The following is a 15,000-nucleotide window of genomic DNA, read 5'->3' on the forward strand; positions in this document are numbered from 1 at the left end:
ATTATATATAAAGCATACACACATATATATATATATATATATAGCAATACCTAACACTCTAATGTACAACTTCTCTTCTTAAATATTCTGTATATAAAATTGTTTAAATAACAAGACTCACATTTTTCCTTTACTTTTCATATAATAATTAAAGATTGTAAAAGAAAGGAAAATAATTTTGCATGTTCTCTATGTAGGTAATTTTTAAACTGCTACAGGGAGTAGAATTAAATCTTTCTTTATTTATCATTTTTTTTTCTCAATATTTTTGCATCTTGCCGAATCGAATGCTTGCCGATTAAAAATAATAAATAACGACGTATCGACGAAAACCAGCAATAATTAATATAAAACTACGAGATCTGCTTATCTTGAAAAGACAGATTAACAAAATAAAACAAACAATTTGCATGCATTGAGATTAATAAAAATAGATCAAAATAAAAGAAAAGAACAAGCTCGAGCACATCAATCTACTTACGTATATACATCTTTATCTAAAGAGAGAAAAGAAATTGGTTCACCTTTTCTAACAAACGAACTTCCGGTGATTTTTGCTTTGTCAAATCGGTGTTCTCGATAAAGAAAAAAAAAAAAAAAAGTAAGAAAAAGAAGGAAAGATCAGTTTTTTCTAAGGTACCTTACGAGTAGAAACGAAGTGACACTCTGTAAAAAGTGGGAATAACGTTCGTCGGGCAATAAAGAGATAATGCCGAGCTTTGTGAAAAGAAGGGGGATGGTCGGGGGGTACCTTCGTGGTAAGTTCTTAACGGGACGTCCAGCCGTTTCTGAGAGGAGCTTCCATCCTAAGAACGAGGCAATTATAGAGCCGTGGTTTACCGGTCGCGTTTACACCCGTACATTGCTTCTTCGTATAGGTTAAGACCCAATGCGATCGTAAACTTAGCTGACGCGGTCCAACCTCTTTGGCATTGGCGTTCGATATCTCGAGCTCGTGTCGTCGTCGTTGTCACCGTCATAGTCATCGTTGTCGTAGTCGTAGTCGTAGTCGTTTCCGGATTCGACCATCCTCGTGAAAACTCGCTTGACCCTCTTCCTAGTATCAGTAGTAAAAGGAGAAGTGCAAGAAAGAAGAAGAAGATCGAGGGACGGGTCAGGGATAGAATCTTTTTCGTAGGGGTTGGTGGTGGAAGGGGGAGAGGGGAAGTAGAATAGAAGAAGGGTCTGAGATAGCTGTCAGATCCATTGCATCAGAAGAAATATCTATTTTCGCTTATATCCACGTGAATCCCTGGTGGAGCACCCTACACACACACACTGGAGACAATTCTTCTACGATATCTTTTTCATATTAAATATAGAAACAAGATGAGGGAGGAAAAAAAAAGAAAAAAAAGAGTAGAAAGGTATTACATCGAATTCGTAGGAATCAAAGTATTATCGTTTTTCTCCCCTTTTATACTTCTTCTTCTTCTTCTTATTCTTATTCTTCTTATTCTTGTTTCTTATTCTTTTTTTTTTTTCTTTCTATTTCTGTGTCCCTCGTGCCTGTCTCTAGTCAAGACAAGTTCGTAACAAATCGGAACGGAAATCGATAGATCGATTCATTCAATGGTGTACGACACGATCGCGCGTCCATTATACGATTAATATCAAGACGCATATTAATTCGCTTTTGAGTAACGTTATTAATGGCCGAAGTGCGGAAGCCCGACGACGTACGATTAAATCGGTCGAGAGTAGTAATGGTAGTGGGTAGTAGTAGTAGTAATAGTAATAGTAATAGTAATAGTAGTAGTAGTAGTAGTAGTAGTAATAATTCTCGCTCGAGTAAAGGCCGCGTCTCAGTAGTAGTCGTAACACACAACGAAGATTATTAATCAAGTTGTGAAATAAAAAGTAATGGGGGTGAAGCGTGTAAACTGAAACTAACGAATTAATAATTTCGTTTAATATCTTTCTCGCGGGTTGAAACGTACCGTAACCTTTTGCCCTTGTTCCGCGTAAGATAACGAAATTTAGATGCTTTCAATCTCTGCCGCCGCCGCCGCCAGCCATCAAAACTCTCTCACTACGAAAACAAAATAGAACAGAACATAATAACAGAACGAAACAGTGAAGTACAGAAACGATATCAACACACGTCATACATTTATATTCACCTGTCTTTTATCTTCTTTTCTTCTTGTTTTTTTTTTTCAGCAAACGCAAAGCCACTGACCTTCGACGAGGTATATAATCAAAGTAGTCCTACCAACTGCACGGTTTACTGCGGCGGGCTAACCAATGGTTTGACGGAGGAATTGATGCAGAAGACCTTTTCTCCATTTGGATCTATCCAGGAGATTCGTGTATTTAAGGACAAGGGATATGCCTTCATCAGGTAAATTACTAGCCCGTTCTCGAGGGTGACGTTTGTTTTCCCTCTATCCTTCTCTCTCTCTCTCTCTCTTCTATCTCACGTAGAATAGCTGAGTGGTGGGAGAGAAGATTGAGAGAATAGAAGTAAGAAGGTACACGAACCGTTAATTATTCGCCGGATATCTAACTGGTAGTAGGGATAGTTTCCAAGAAATCTTCCGGTATCATCCTCTGTGTAAATCCTCCGAACTCCAGCATTCACATGCGTCGCCTCGTTCTAAAGCTTCACGATATCCCTTAAGACTACATCGTGTCGGCGTAGTCGAAACGAAGCGACGACGTACGTCACCGGTGTGTCCCGTTTTCCTGGTGTATACTGCGAAATGACAGAAATTCCCTCGAGTAAGTTAGACCCAACACGCGTTTCCTCGCGTGACTAGACGTCTCGTCTCGACTCATAGAGAGTGAAGAGAGAAAGAGAGTGAAATATAGATGAGGGAGTAGGGATCGATGATCGATAAAGAGATGAAGAATAACGAAACGCACTAGGACCATTTGTAACTTTGACGCACGGTTAAACCAAAGGAATTCTTTTTTCTCGGAGCAAAAATTTACATCGAATCACCGTGAAAGACGGACATTCTCTCTCACTCACTCACTTACTCACCTCTTTATCTTTCTATTTCTCTTTTTCTCGAGACTAATTAAAATATGAAATAAGATATAATTATACATACTTCAATTAGATAAGATTTAAATTCATAAGAGGCGAGTAGAAAGAGAGAGAGAGAGAGTAAAAGTATGAAATTAAGATTTGATCCATTTGTAAAGTCAGCTTTTCTTTTTACAACAATTATCGTAGTTATCCGTTCTTATTTCTTTCTATACTTTGATAACAAGTATTCTGTTAGACGTGCTGTACTACTACCAGATCTAATCACCGGATCAAATTTCAATTTCATACCTTAACTACTCGTGAATTCTTAAATTACCTAATTAATGTATGTAAATTTACTTTCCTTCATACTCTTTAACAGGTTAATACAGTTATTTCGTGGTTTAGTTGGTTATTTCATGAATTAACGGATTTCACGTTTGAACGCTAACATATACATACATGTATATATGTTACCGTCATATCCGGAAATCCGCCATTGCTAGTAATTCCTCGGCATTACTATGAATGCAAAGAGCATTCCGATGAAGTCGGAAACAGAAGAATTCTTACAGTTTTTCCTAAGCATTGAACATAATACTTTGATGTTCTATAGAATATTAAATTACTATTTATACGCGTAGACAAAAGAGTGTACTTTAATTTAATACAAGTTTTATTAAAATCTATTCACTTTTAGTATAAAAAATATTCACCGAAACTTTTCAAAGAAATTGCAAAGATGCACAATTTACAGCATTGCATTCTCTGAAATTTTCTGAACTTTACATGCTAAATTTATAACTAAATATGGTATTCTACGCGTAGACAAAAGAGTGTACTTTAATTTAATATAAGTTTCATTAAAATCTTTTCACTTTTATTATAAAAAATATTGACCAAAACTTTTCAAAGAATTAGCAAAGTAGTACAATTCACAGCACTGCATTCTCTGATATTTGCATTCATAGTAATGCCGAGGAATTACTAGCAATGACTGATTTCCGGCTATGACGGTAACATATATATATATAACTTGATTAATAGCTGTCCTTTGGCGTTGCACACCGGCGATTATGATCAGCCCACAAAATTTGGGTCACGATTCTCGTCTGACAAGAAATATGGCGACGCCTTGGTGAATCCGTCGAGCATTCGTAACGCTCGAAGGCGTATCTATATCCCTTAAAGACAGCCGCGACCTACCTCAGGACGAACTGTCGAGAGATGTGGGTGAGTCGTGAGCTGAAACGAGGGATAGAAAAGGACGATAAAGGAGTGTGAGGAAAGGGGTTAGAAAGAAGAAAGGAAAGATAGGACAGATAGGGAGAAAAAACCCTTTCTTCTACCTTCCCTTTCTCTCTTTATCTTTCCCTTTATCATTCTCTTTATCTTTCTCTTTCCTGCCAGACTCGTTTTTCGCCCACATTATACCTACACCATTCAGCATTCTTTACTCTCTTCTATCCTCCCCTCTGAACGATCTCTTACTTCTTACCCTTCGTCTCCGACCGTCGCCATCATCGTCGTCTTCGTCGTCGTCGTCGTCGTAGTCTACTCACCCCAAAGCGTTCCTCCGTTCTTGGTGTGTCTGCCACAGTTCCGCCACCCGTGGACAATGTCCGTCGTTCAGATATCTTCCGTCTAATTGCTCTTCCCCCTGCCATTCTTCCGGTAGCGTGGCATCATCCCCCACCCTTAACCCGGAAGGGAATATCTCGGGATGACGTATGAACCTACTTCTGGGCTTGGTTCGCTTCGCGAAAAGGGACATCAAGGGAAAAGTCGAGGATGGAAGCGGTGTAGTAAGGGTAGGAAAGGGAAAAAGAGAGTTGAAGGGTGAGAAGGGATCCTTTCTTCTTCACGGAAAGAAAGAATCTTATCTGCTGCTGGTTATCGCTCGAATTCGGCTCTCATCAAAAAGGGTTCAGGGTAGAGAAGGGTAAGTCTTTGCTGACGACGACCACCCACCTACCCTTCCTTCTACTTGACGATCACAGACCAAGCAAAAGAAAGAAAAAGAGAGAAAGAGAAATCGGTCGAACCATTCCATTGTGTTGTTCTGATCGTTAACGTTAAAAGTGACCTAATCTTCGCGAACTTGCAATAATTCTTCGCCTCCGACTATTCCAGCAAATTCGGCACGAGCCGCCGCCACTGCCCTTTTACGATCCCTTTTAATCCCCGTCCCGAATTCGATGGATACAATGTGCGCGTCATGTCCAAACTTCCGTTGCGTTTATCCAATAAAATTTATTGTTGCTGTTCAATCGCTTATCGCGATCTCTCTCTTTCTCTCTTTCACTCTCTCTGTATCTCTCTCTTTCCCTTTATCAGTAAAAAGAGTGAGTACGACGATATAAAACGAGCTTGTGCGCTTCTGCACTCACGTTCGCGTTACGTCGAAGGCACGTAAAAACATTTTACAACTCATCACCGTCCCTGTAACTTTCCAATATAAAAATTTATATCGATCATCGAGAAATAATGCGAACGAGATATACTCGCTGCTAACCAACGATTTTAAAATGGCTTCATGTTATCTACACGATAATGCGTGAAAAATATTTTATACGTGTTTGTTTCAAAAGAACATCCTACGTGTTATTTTAATGAATTACTAAAGCATCCATACAGAGAGACACCCTCGTTTATTACTGAAAGGAATTTTAATTCTTTTATGGATAAATATACATATACAGATATAGTACACATAAACATCATAAATATATATTTGTATACGTTGATACAATAAAAGAGTAAGACCTTTGTGATACGTTCAACAAAATATATATATATATTTATGCAATATCATATCCTTCTTTCGAAAAATCTCAAAAGCTTTGTATTTCTCGTTAAAGCACGAAATTTGATTAACTCTATAGCCTACGGCGCGAGTAGGTATCCGTACACGAGATTATCTTTATAATGCCTCTAAAAACGACGTGTTTATGTCCAGCCGTGTGGCATAACATATCCCCGAGTTTGCTCAACGACGGTAAAACCCCTTCCCTTGATTCTTGGGTAAATGCCAAACGGCAAACCTTAACTTTCCCGTAATTGAAGGGCTCGATATATAAGCTTCTGTACGCGTGTCGGTAAATACAATCTACTTACCCTCCGTTCTAAAGGTTAAATCCTTTCTTTATAGCCAGGATATATATCGGATGCATTGTAAAAGTTACTCGGATTACGTATAACCTTAAGTCAACGACGAAGATTTTTATATTCGGACAGTAGAAAAAGTAAAGATAGACGAAAGAAAAAGAGACAAATGTAAGAGAAAGAAGAAAATTCGTAAAGTGCATTTCCTTTGGGCAAAGCGCCGGGTGTAGATACATTTTCGTTGGATTGTAAAAATATCAAAAGCTAAGGCGAGATAGCGGAAAGTACGATTTAACATTGGAATGCCAACTACGAATCCGGTAATCCGGATTCGGAAGATTCACAATTATCGTGGTCATTCGTGCGCACAGTAAATTCGCATAAATTAAATGGCTGGAGTCGCTTAGAACGCCAGTGGCCAACTATTCTACAAAGGTACGATAATAAGGTCCGGTGTAACTGGCGGAAAGAGTGCCGAATTGTACCTTGGATTTTATTTTTCGATTTAGTATACGATGCATATACTTACATATGTGTATATATTGAAAAGGAACACTAAAAATAGAACATAAAGGTTTTCTACTATTTATTCTCTCTCTCCTTCTAACTACGATCTTTTTTTGTTAGTTAATATACATTTCATTCAACTTGCTTTCAGGTTTTCTACAAAGGAATCGGCCACGCACGCTATTGTGGCGGTACACAACACGGACATCAATGGGCAGACGGTGAAATGCAGCTGGGGAAAAGAAAGTGGAGATCCAAATAACGCCCAACAAACAGGGCAGGTAAGTGACCCTTAAGAAAATTGGATCATTTAGATAAAACGATTAGAATAATAATATCCTCGAAAAATGATACCCCACATATATATTACTTTAAATGGTCGTTATTTGACCGAATAAAATTTAATAAAAAGCTTTCATTCGCGATTTAAGCACATGAACGGTCATTGATCTCGTTTCTCTTATACGTGTCTATCTTGCACCGTCGAAATAGATACAAAAGGACTAGACGAATCCGAGATACTAGATCGTGAAAATTCTTCGGTTCAGAGCCATTGGAAAAAGGAAGTTGTTACTGAGTTCGATTCCGGTCCCAGCTTCATCCGGTCGTCTCTAACTCGGATTCTGCTATCCACTGTCACTAAAGCAGGAATATGACCAGTCTGTTCTCATCTTTCTATCTTTCTCTCTCTCTTTCCCTCTGTGTCTATCTGTCTGTCTTCCATTCTCTGCAATCCTCGAAAGAAAGAATGCGAAAAGAGAAGAAGAAGAAAGAGAAGAATGAGAATGAGGAAGAAGCAGAGAAGGAACAGGAGAAAAAGGAAGAAGATAAAGGACGGAGAATCAGGCAAGATTCCGGTCTATTCAGGTAGCTGCTCTCTTCGGGAGTGTGTTCTCGTCGGGTCTCTTAGCAATTAGCGCCGTTAGGACGAGTAGGTACGTCCGATCTGGGAAACAGTATCCAGAGTACGGTGCTTGGTCTCCTCGTTGGTTCGGATAGTACTTCCGCCCATCCATCCACTGTTACTCGGCCCGTGACATCGCTCTAATTGATCCCTATTCCCATAACGCGTTTCTCCTACCGAGTACTAGGATATCGAGTTACTCCAAACCTCGTCATGCACATACATACATACATACATACATGAATACATACGTGGATATATCTATAGACACAGTAGTATCCTGGGCAGTTACCGACTGCTCAACTTAAAGAGGACGTTGGAAACTCTGTCATCGACCATTTGACTCTCCTTCAAATCTATATATATATACGTTATGATGATAGTAGTATGTACGTTCGCATTTTCCCGAGGAAACAAATGCATTGTCGAAAGACCCGTCGTAACGCGTTTATATTGGTATCATTAACGAAGTTAGGATCACCATCGCTGAGATGAGCATCGTAATCTCTGTGATCGTTCGAAAGTACCTGAAAGAAAGTTATAAAGCTAGCCAAATAATCGTTATTAGGAATATCCACCCCCCCCCCCATCTCCTTTTCTTCTTCTGGACGATTTCGATGGGTAGCATTATCTTCTTTTTACGATCCTCATTATATTAGAGAAAATGTTTAATGTTCTATTACGATTCCAACGGTCGTTAGAAAAATTCTAATCGATTAGGACGTTAAAAATCTATATTAATGGATGCATCGCGATAAAGAAAAAAATTCAATTAATTTTCAAATTCAAGCGAATATTCTCGGTCGGGGTTCCCCCTTTCTCGTTTCATTGATCTCGGTGTTCTTTCAGGCGTTATCGTCGGCGACGTATCCGTACTACGCGGCGGCAGCTGCTGCCGCCGCGGCGGCGGCGGGCGTCGCGGGTGTTGGAGGCGTCGGTGGCGTCGGGAGTGCCGGCCAGCTAGGTTACTGGTATCCACCCCAATCTTACCCGACAACGGCAACTCAGATGCAAGCCGGTGGTTTCCTTCAGGGCATGCAAGGCTATACTTACGGCCAGTTCGCAGGATACCAACAGGCGCAGTATATGGGGTGAGTTCACTTTTCACTTATCATTGTTCGGAATTTGATTTATTTTTCCTTCTCTTTTTCATACGAAAATATTTGTTGACGAAATCTTTCGAACAATTTACCTAAGATGAAGTCTTTTTTGAATAAAATAATGTAATTAACTTGAATATACTATTATTATTATAATAATATTTCTTAAGAAAAACTTTTGTTTTCATTATATTATATTATATTATTATTCAGTCACACACTTAACGTTCGTAAATACGTTAATCACTTTTCCTAAAACATTTTCTATACGTTTGTACATGTGTATATATACATACGTTGTAAAGTATCATCAAGCACTGTCACCTTTTCGTTACCAGCTGACCATGCTTGACTGATGTTACTGTCTAACTGTGGTCAGCCAGCGTCATTGCAGTTTAACCGTAACCATGACTTGACTAAATGTAATTTCGTCGTTAGATTCGAAGTTAAATTATCCATCTGATATTAGCAAATTCGTTGTTTCTCTTTATCGAAAGAATACCTACTGCATTGAATATAAACCAAGTGAAATTTACATATTAATTGTATATAGTTTTTACGAGTAATACATTTATGTTGTATTTGAATATTAAAAACGTTAAAATATACAAAAACAGAATGGGAATGGGTGTCCATGCTGCTGGCACGGCAGCTGGATGGGGCCAAGGATTACCTGGGGGACCACAAATCCCTCATCATCCATCGGTCACGGCACCCCCAGGGGTTCAAGCCGCACCTCCACCTCCACCACCCCCGGCGCAAATGATGGCCTATCCGATGCAACAGTTCCAGGTAATCATTACTTTTCTCTATCAGCACGACGGTACACGTAAATGTTTGTGTGTTTTCTCGTACCCCTGTACGCATCGATGCTTCCAATGGAATTCTATTTTCCTTGTTTCTACAAAATATATTACTTTTTTAATTTCAAAGACGATAGCAAAATAGTCTTGGTTTTTGTATATTACATACCACAGCATTGATTTTATATTAATGTATGTTAATTGTAACTAACAGCGTCTAGAGGTTATTTTTTGTTTAACGTTCGATACTATACATTATACTGCTTTATTAATATTCAACATTAGAAAAGAAAAAAAAACAATAGGATATACCTTTTTTAATTGTGCATGTTTTCATAAGATGCGCTTTCTCGATTTTGTGAAAATAAAGTTCACGTAAAACATCATTCACATTCCTCATCGTATATATTTATTGGTACATATTTTATTTCGATTATTTTGAACGATAGAAATGCATTTAACACGCATCATTTTGTCTCATCGTAACGCGCATGCTCCTTGCACTATTTACTAATCTATCGAGTATCTCACTGGAATAACATCCTTTTTAATTTATTTTATAATATACACATAAAAAAAATAGAGAGTAGTATATACAAATATATTTTATTTCTCTTCGCAAAAAAATGAAAAATAAATATCATCGATAATAAGCATTACGATTTTAACAGTATGTAAGCCAGAAGAGATACTCGAATGTCCATCTTAAAAGACTGTCTTTATTTACATATTTTGGTTCGCAGGCACAGTGATCGCTACCACTATCATCGCACGGCCTGGCTTATCATTTCTTTCGAATGTCACTTAGCATCAAGATAACTGCGTCTACAACCTGGCTCAACCTCAAATCCAGCTTGAAAAGTATCACTGGGCATCGTTCTTTCATTCTATCGTACAGAATTTCTCAGAAGTGGAAAAGAGAATATTAAGAGGGAGGAAAAATAAGAAGAAAGAATGATATATAATAATTATTGTTGTACATACGTAGATACTTTTGTATCAACGTAATAAAAAAAGGAACGATCAAGTTTCTTGTTAAATTAAGGAAGCAAACAAAACAAAACAAAACAAAAAAAAAATAAAAATAATAATAATAATAATAATAATAATAATATTAATAACAGTAATATAATAATAATAATAATAATAATAATAATAATAATAGCATAGAGAAAAAATAAAGAAAAAAAAAAAATAAAGAAAATTTAAAAAAAGAAATAAAAAAATAGTAGTCTACGTCGACGAAGTCTAACTAATTACTTAATTCGCAATCGATCGATATCTTTTCGGCTCGACTGAGAGAAAAAAATGCCTCGTCCTATCGCCCTTTGACACTTTATACCGATCGATGTGTAGCGTAACGGCTTATTACCGTGTAACACCAATGTATTTTTAGTGTATCGGACTATAGGGGGTCAGAGGTTGAGTCATGGTAAAGGCAGTTTCAGTTCGATTAGTGTCCGTGTATGTTTGACGAGCGATTGCGAGCGAACAAGGGAGAAAGAAAGAGAGAGAAAGTAGATGAAAGTCATGGAAGAAAGAGAAGGAGAGAAAGGGAGAGAGAAAGTAGATGAAAGTCATGGGAGAAAGAGAAGGAGAGAGAGAGAGGGAGAGAAAGAAAAGGAAAGAAAGAGAATGGGAGGGAGTGAATGAGAAAGATGTCGAAATTATTTCTATTTCCCTTCTTGAAATTCGGACCAAGACTTAACCAGCGTTTGTGTGTTCAAATGGTAAAGTGTGTTCTTGGTTGCGGTCCAGCTAGCGGATGAGGACTGGCTGACGCCTAGCCTTCTAGTGTGATGGTAAGCAAGTACATCCCACCGACAGGAACAACTTCTAAAGCAACAACATTTACCACCACCGACAGCAACATCAACATTTCCGTCACCATCGACGCCACCGCGACAGCAAAAGCAGTAAAAATCATGCCGCTTCCGGCCTGACGTCTCGCGACACGAAGGGCAATAATGGTCGATAAACGAATATAATACTAGCTTAGCAAAATATAAAGAAAATGAATGGGGTTAAAAGGGGGAGAGAGGACTAGGGAAGAATAAGGTGATAGAAAAATTGGAACGATAGAAAAGATGAGATAGATTAAAAAGGAGAACAAATAAAATAAAATAAAATAAAAGGAAGGAAGGAAGGAGGGGGAAAGGTAAGGAAAGGAATGAAGAAGAGAGGAAAATTATTGTCATGATAGATTTAACGCAAGATCCTTCCATCCTTAACAACCACCCCATTACGAATTTCCTCTCACTCTCCGTTGACTTTAATTGACTCGAGCTTGTAAAAGAGGAAAAGGAGGATAGAAAAATATTGAGAAGAAATATGAACGAATGAAATATAGAAAAAGAATGGATAAAGGAATGAATAAAATTCAGCTATTGTTGTTGGGCGATCATTGATCATCCTCTCGCGCGTTAGTCCGCAAGAAATTTTAGTAAATTTCTAGTCTCTAATAATTTTAGATAGTATCTCGCCGTGTCACGTTAGTGTCAAGCGCTTATAAGCACGAAAACACACGAGTTCTCGGATGCACGGACCAAAACACGCGTTCGCGCAGCAATAGTTGTTTTAGTTTTACTATAAAACAACAGCCAATTTTACTGATGCACCAAACGTACATACTTACGTACGTACTTACGTACGTACTTACGCACGAGCGCACGCACGCACGCACCCACCCACGCTTGTCGAAAAAGAAAGGTAAAAAGAAAGAATTAAAATATAAAGAGGAAAGATTAAGGTAGAGATAATTCAATATAGGGTACTCGGTATAATAGGGCACGTGTGCGCGCGCGCGCGTCTACGATCGTGCGAAATCGATTACCAAAAATAAATTAGTCTCGCCTCCCTGATCAAATCTATATACATAAATACATACATATACCCTAGCCCCAACAATCCTTACTCCCCTTAATCCCATTGAGCTATTTATAGTACGTGCTTTTCGAAAAATACATTTTTTCTAAATAGACCCTATTCGTTCAATGAGAAAAATTAAAAAGGTAGAGTATAATTAGATACCGATTTGTTTCGTTATTTTTATCATTTTTGGCATAAACGCAAATGAAGAAAGAATGGGGAGAAAAGAGAAATATGGTGTTTGTGAACGTAAAAGAAACTCGAGATTGCGAAATAATCTTTCCAATTCATGATGTATAAAGACTAGATTAAAAAAATGGAAAGAAAGAAGAAAAAAATGGTGTCGTAGAAGGAAAAAGAATAATGAGTGTACTTGAAAAGAAAAAGAGAGAGAGAGAGAGAGAGGAATATATAAAAAGAAAATAATTATAAACGAAATACACACACAAGTAGCTAGTTAGATAGGTATAATATATTAAAAAAAGTTGCTCGACGGGCGATTCGAAATTCGGCGGCAAAGCGGAGGCTAACTTCTTTCCGATTTAATCCACGAATAAACTAAACGACGATAATCTAAACGTTTTTAATACTGCGCGCGATCCATTTACGCTCGCACAAATTCCGATAAAATAATTCTTAATTAACGAATGCTATTGCGAACCGGTACAACCAATCGTACTATTTCTTAACTTTTACAAACGAGAGAAAAAAAAATAGAAAGAGAGAGAGAGAGAGAGAGAGAGAGAGAGACAAAAATGTAAAGAAAAAATAACGGAGATCTGTTTGCTAGGTGCGAAAGTATTTCATACACGCATGTGTGCATTTATACATACGTATTTAACTAGAGCAAACTCGAGGCCAAAAAGACAAATCATCTGAATGAATCATCATATTTAAAAAGTAGATGAGTGAATAAAAAAAATATTTGAAGGAAGAGAGAGAAAGAGAAGATAAAAGAAAAGGAAAAAAAAAGATAGTTGGACCGCTCGATAAACTCTCGAAGTATAAACATTTTTTATTATTAGTTCTCGTCCAAACCGATCTCTGACATCCGGCGAAACAAATATTTTTATAAAAGGATTGTCGGTGCGCGAGCTTCGGGTCCCGCGATGCTCACGATCGTCATGTTGCCGTCATTGTCGTCCTTGTCGTCGTCGTCATCGTAGTCGTCGTCGTCGTCGGCATTGTCGTCGTGCAACCGGTCAATCGCAGTAATAACCCTTGGTGGTTTTTAAATAAGCGTTAGATTTTTATATAATACTAAAGTACATAAATACATAGAACCAAAAATTAACGATGAAAAATATTAAGAAAAAGAAGAAGGAGAAGAAGAAGGAGAAGGATAAGGAAAAGGAGAAGGATAAGAAGAAAAAGTAAAGAAACTGTAAAACTCGTGAATTTAAGCAATAAACCGTTAAGCTTATAAAATGGGTGAAGATTAATATTATATAATAGACAAAATAAAAATTAAAAAGAATATAAAACGGCTGTGTGTGTGTGTGTGTGCGTGTGTAGAAAACACTCCTCAGCCTCTCTGTATATCGCTCTTTAAAAAAAGAAAAAAAGAAAAAGAAAAATGAAAAATGAAAAAAAAAAAAAGAAAAAAAAGAAGAAGAGATATAAAGGCGTTTTAAACTGGCGAAAGGAAGGTCACGCTTTTTCAACAACGAACGAAGGCTATTGGAGGAGACACGGGGTTAGGAGAAATTAGAAAAATCGACACGCGAATATTCTCCCGGTGTATTTATGCACATTTTGCGCAATTAAAAATCCTCCGAACGAATAACATTAAAAATAATGAACACAAATAAGAAATAAAAAAATAAAACGAGGATAAAGAGAAAAGAAAAACGTAGCACACGGTCTCCACGATGTCCCGGATTTCGACTCGGCCAATTTACAAAAGAAATAAGACAAAAAATATGAATGAATATCGAGATCGTCGATTATTGTAATAAAAATGGTGTGTAAAATAACTCAATATAATAATCTGTATGAATGAAATATTCGAACGAGATAACGCGAGCAAATATATATAAATATACTTATATATATATATACTTATATGTGTCGGTAATTATTACAGTGTGTACGTGGACTAAAGATAAATTAAAATAAATCATAAAATTAATTTTTTCGGTTTTTTGTATTTAGTCCGGTGTTATAATTACCGTCATGTATACATATATATTATACATATGATTACACAAACGAAAAAAAATGAGAACGAACGCGATGTGTGAGAAAGGAAGAAAGATTTAAATAAAATGCGTAGTTAGAAATATTGCACAAACAGCACGAAAGTTACATTATATAGTGGCATTGAATTTCCTTCTCGTGTACGCGCGTTGTGTCTATCATCGGTACAATATGTATAAGTAAGTAATCAAAGCACGGTTACCATAATCGATTCGAAATCTGTGTTCGATTATCTTTAGCGATGGCGGTGGAAGTAGTAAAGTGTTAAGTGTTAGCAAAAAATGAAAGTAGTTGGGGACATAATAAAGGGTGTGTATGCGTGTGTGTGTATATATATATATATTTCGCAAATACTTGAGTGGATCGAAAAAAAGAGATAGAAGGAGTTAGAGAATAAGAGAGAAAGAAAGAGAGAAAGAGAGAGAGAATAAAAAGAGGGGAATAGATGGAGATAGACGAGAACGAGGAGGAAAGTATGAGGAGGGGGTGGGAGGACTGGAAGGAAAGGTTTTCGATACTTGAAAAGGTAGAACAAGG

At 37.4% G+C, this 15,000-nt stretch overlaps 1 protein-coding gene across 5 annotated transcripts in view; it reads left to right on the forward strand.

Moving 5' to 3' along the window:
- LOC106786062 (nucleolysin TIAR) overlaps positions 1 to 14,079 on the forward strand; it is a 234,241-nt gene extending 220,162 nt beyond the window's left edge. For 3 of the 5 annotated variants that reach the window (XM_014747065.1, XM_014747063.1, XM_014747060.1), the window contains exons 5-9: positions 2,164 to 2,344; positions 6,741 to 6,870; positions 8,343 to 8,584; positions 9,211 to 9,385; positions 11,155 to 14,079. In XM_014747065.1, the coding sequence (XP_014602551.1) occupies positions 2,164 to 2,344; positions 6,741 to 6,870; positions 8,343 to 8,584; positions 9,211 to 9,385; positions 11,155 to 11,196 (770 nt within the window). In that variant the 3' untranslated portion in view covers positions 11,197 to 14,079. Of the gene's footprint in view, positions 1 to 2,163; positions 2,345 to 6,740; positions 6,871 to 8,342; positions 8,585 to 9,210; positions 9,386 to 10,139; positions 10,465 to 11,132 lie in introns of those variants that run through there. The other 2 variants (XM_014747061.1, XM_014747064.1) reach the window with 2 other exon arrangements.
- The last annotated feature ends 921 nt before the right edge of the window (positions 14,080 to 15,000 follow it).

The sequence above is a fragment of the Polistes canadensis genome, unplaced genomic scaffold, assembly GCF_001313835.1.
Source record: "Polistes canadensis isolate GaletaPanama2010 unplaced genomic scaffold, ASM131383v1 scaffold_64, whole genome shotgun sequence".
Taxonomy (NCBI): Eukaryota; Metazoa; Arthropoda; class Insecta; order Hymenoptera; family Vespidae; genus Polistes; species Polistes canadensis.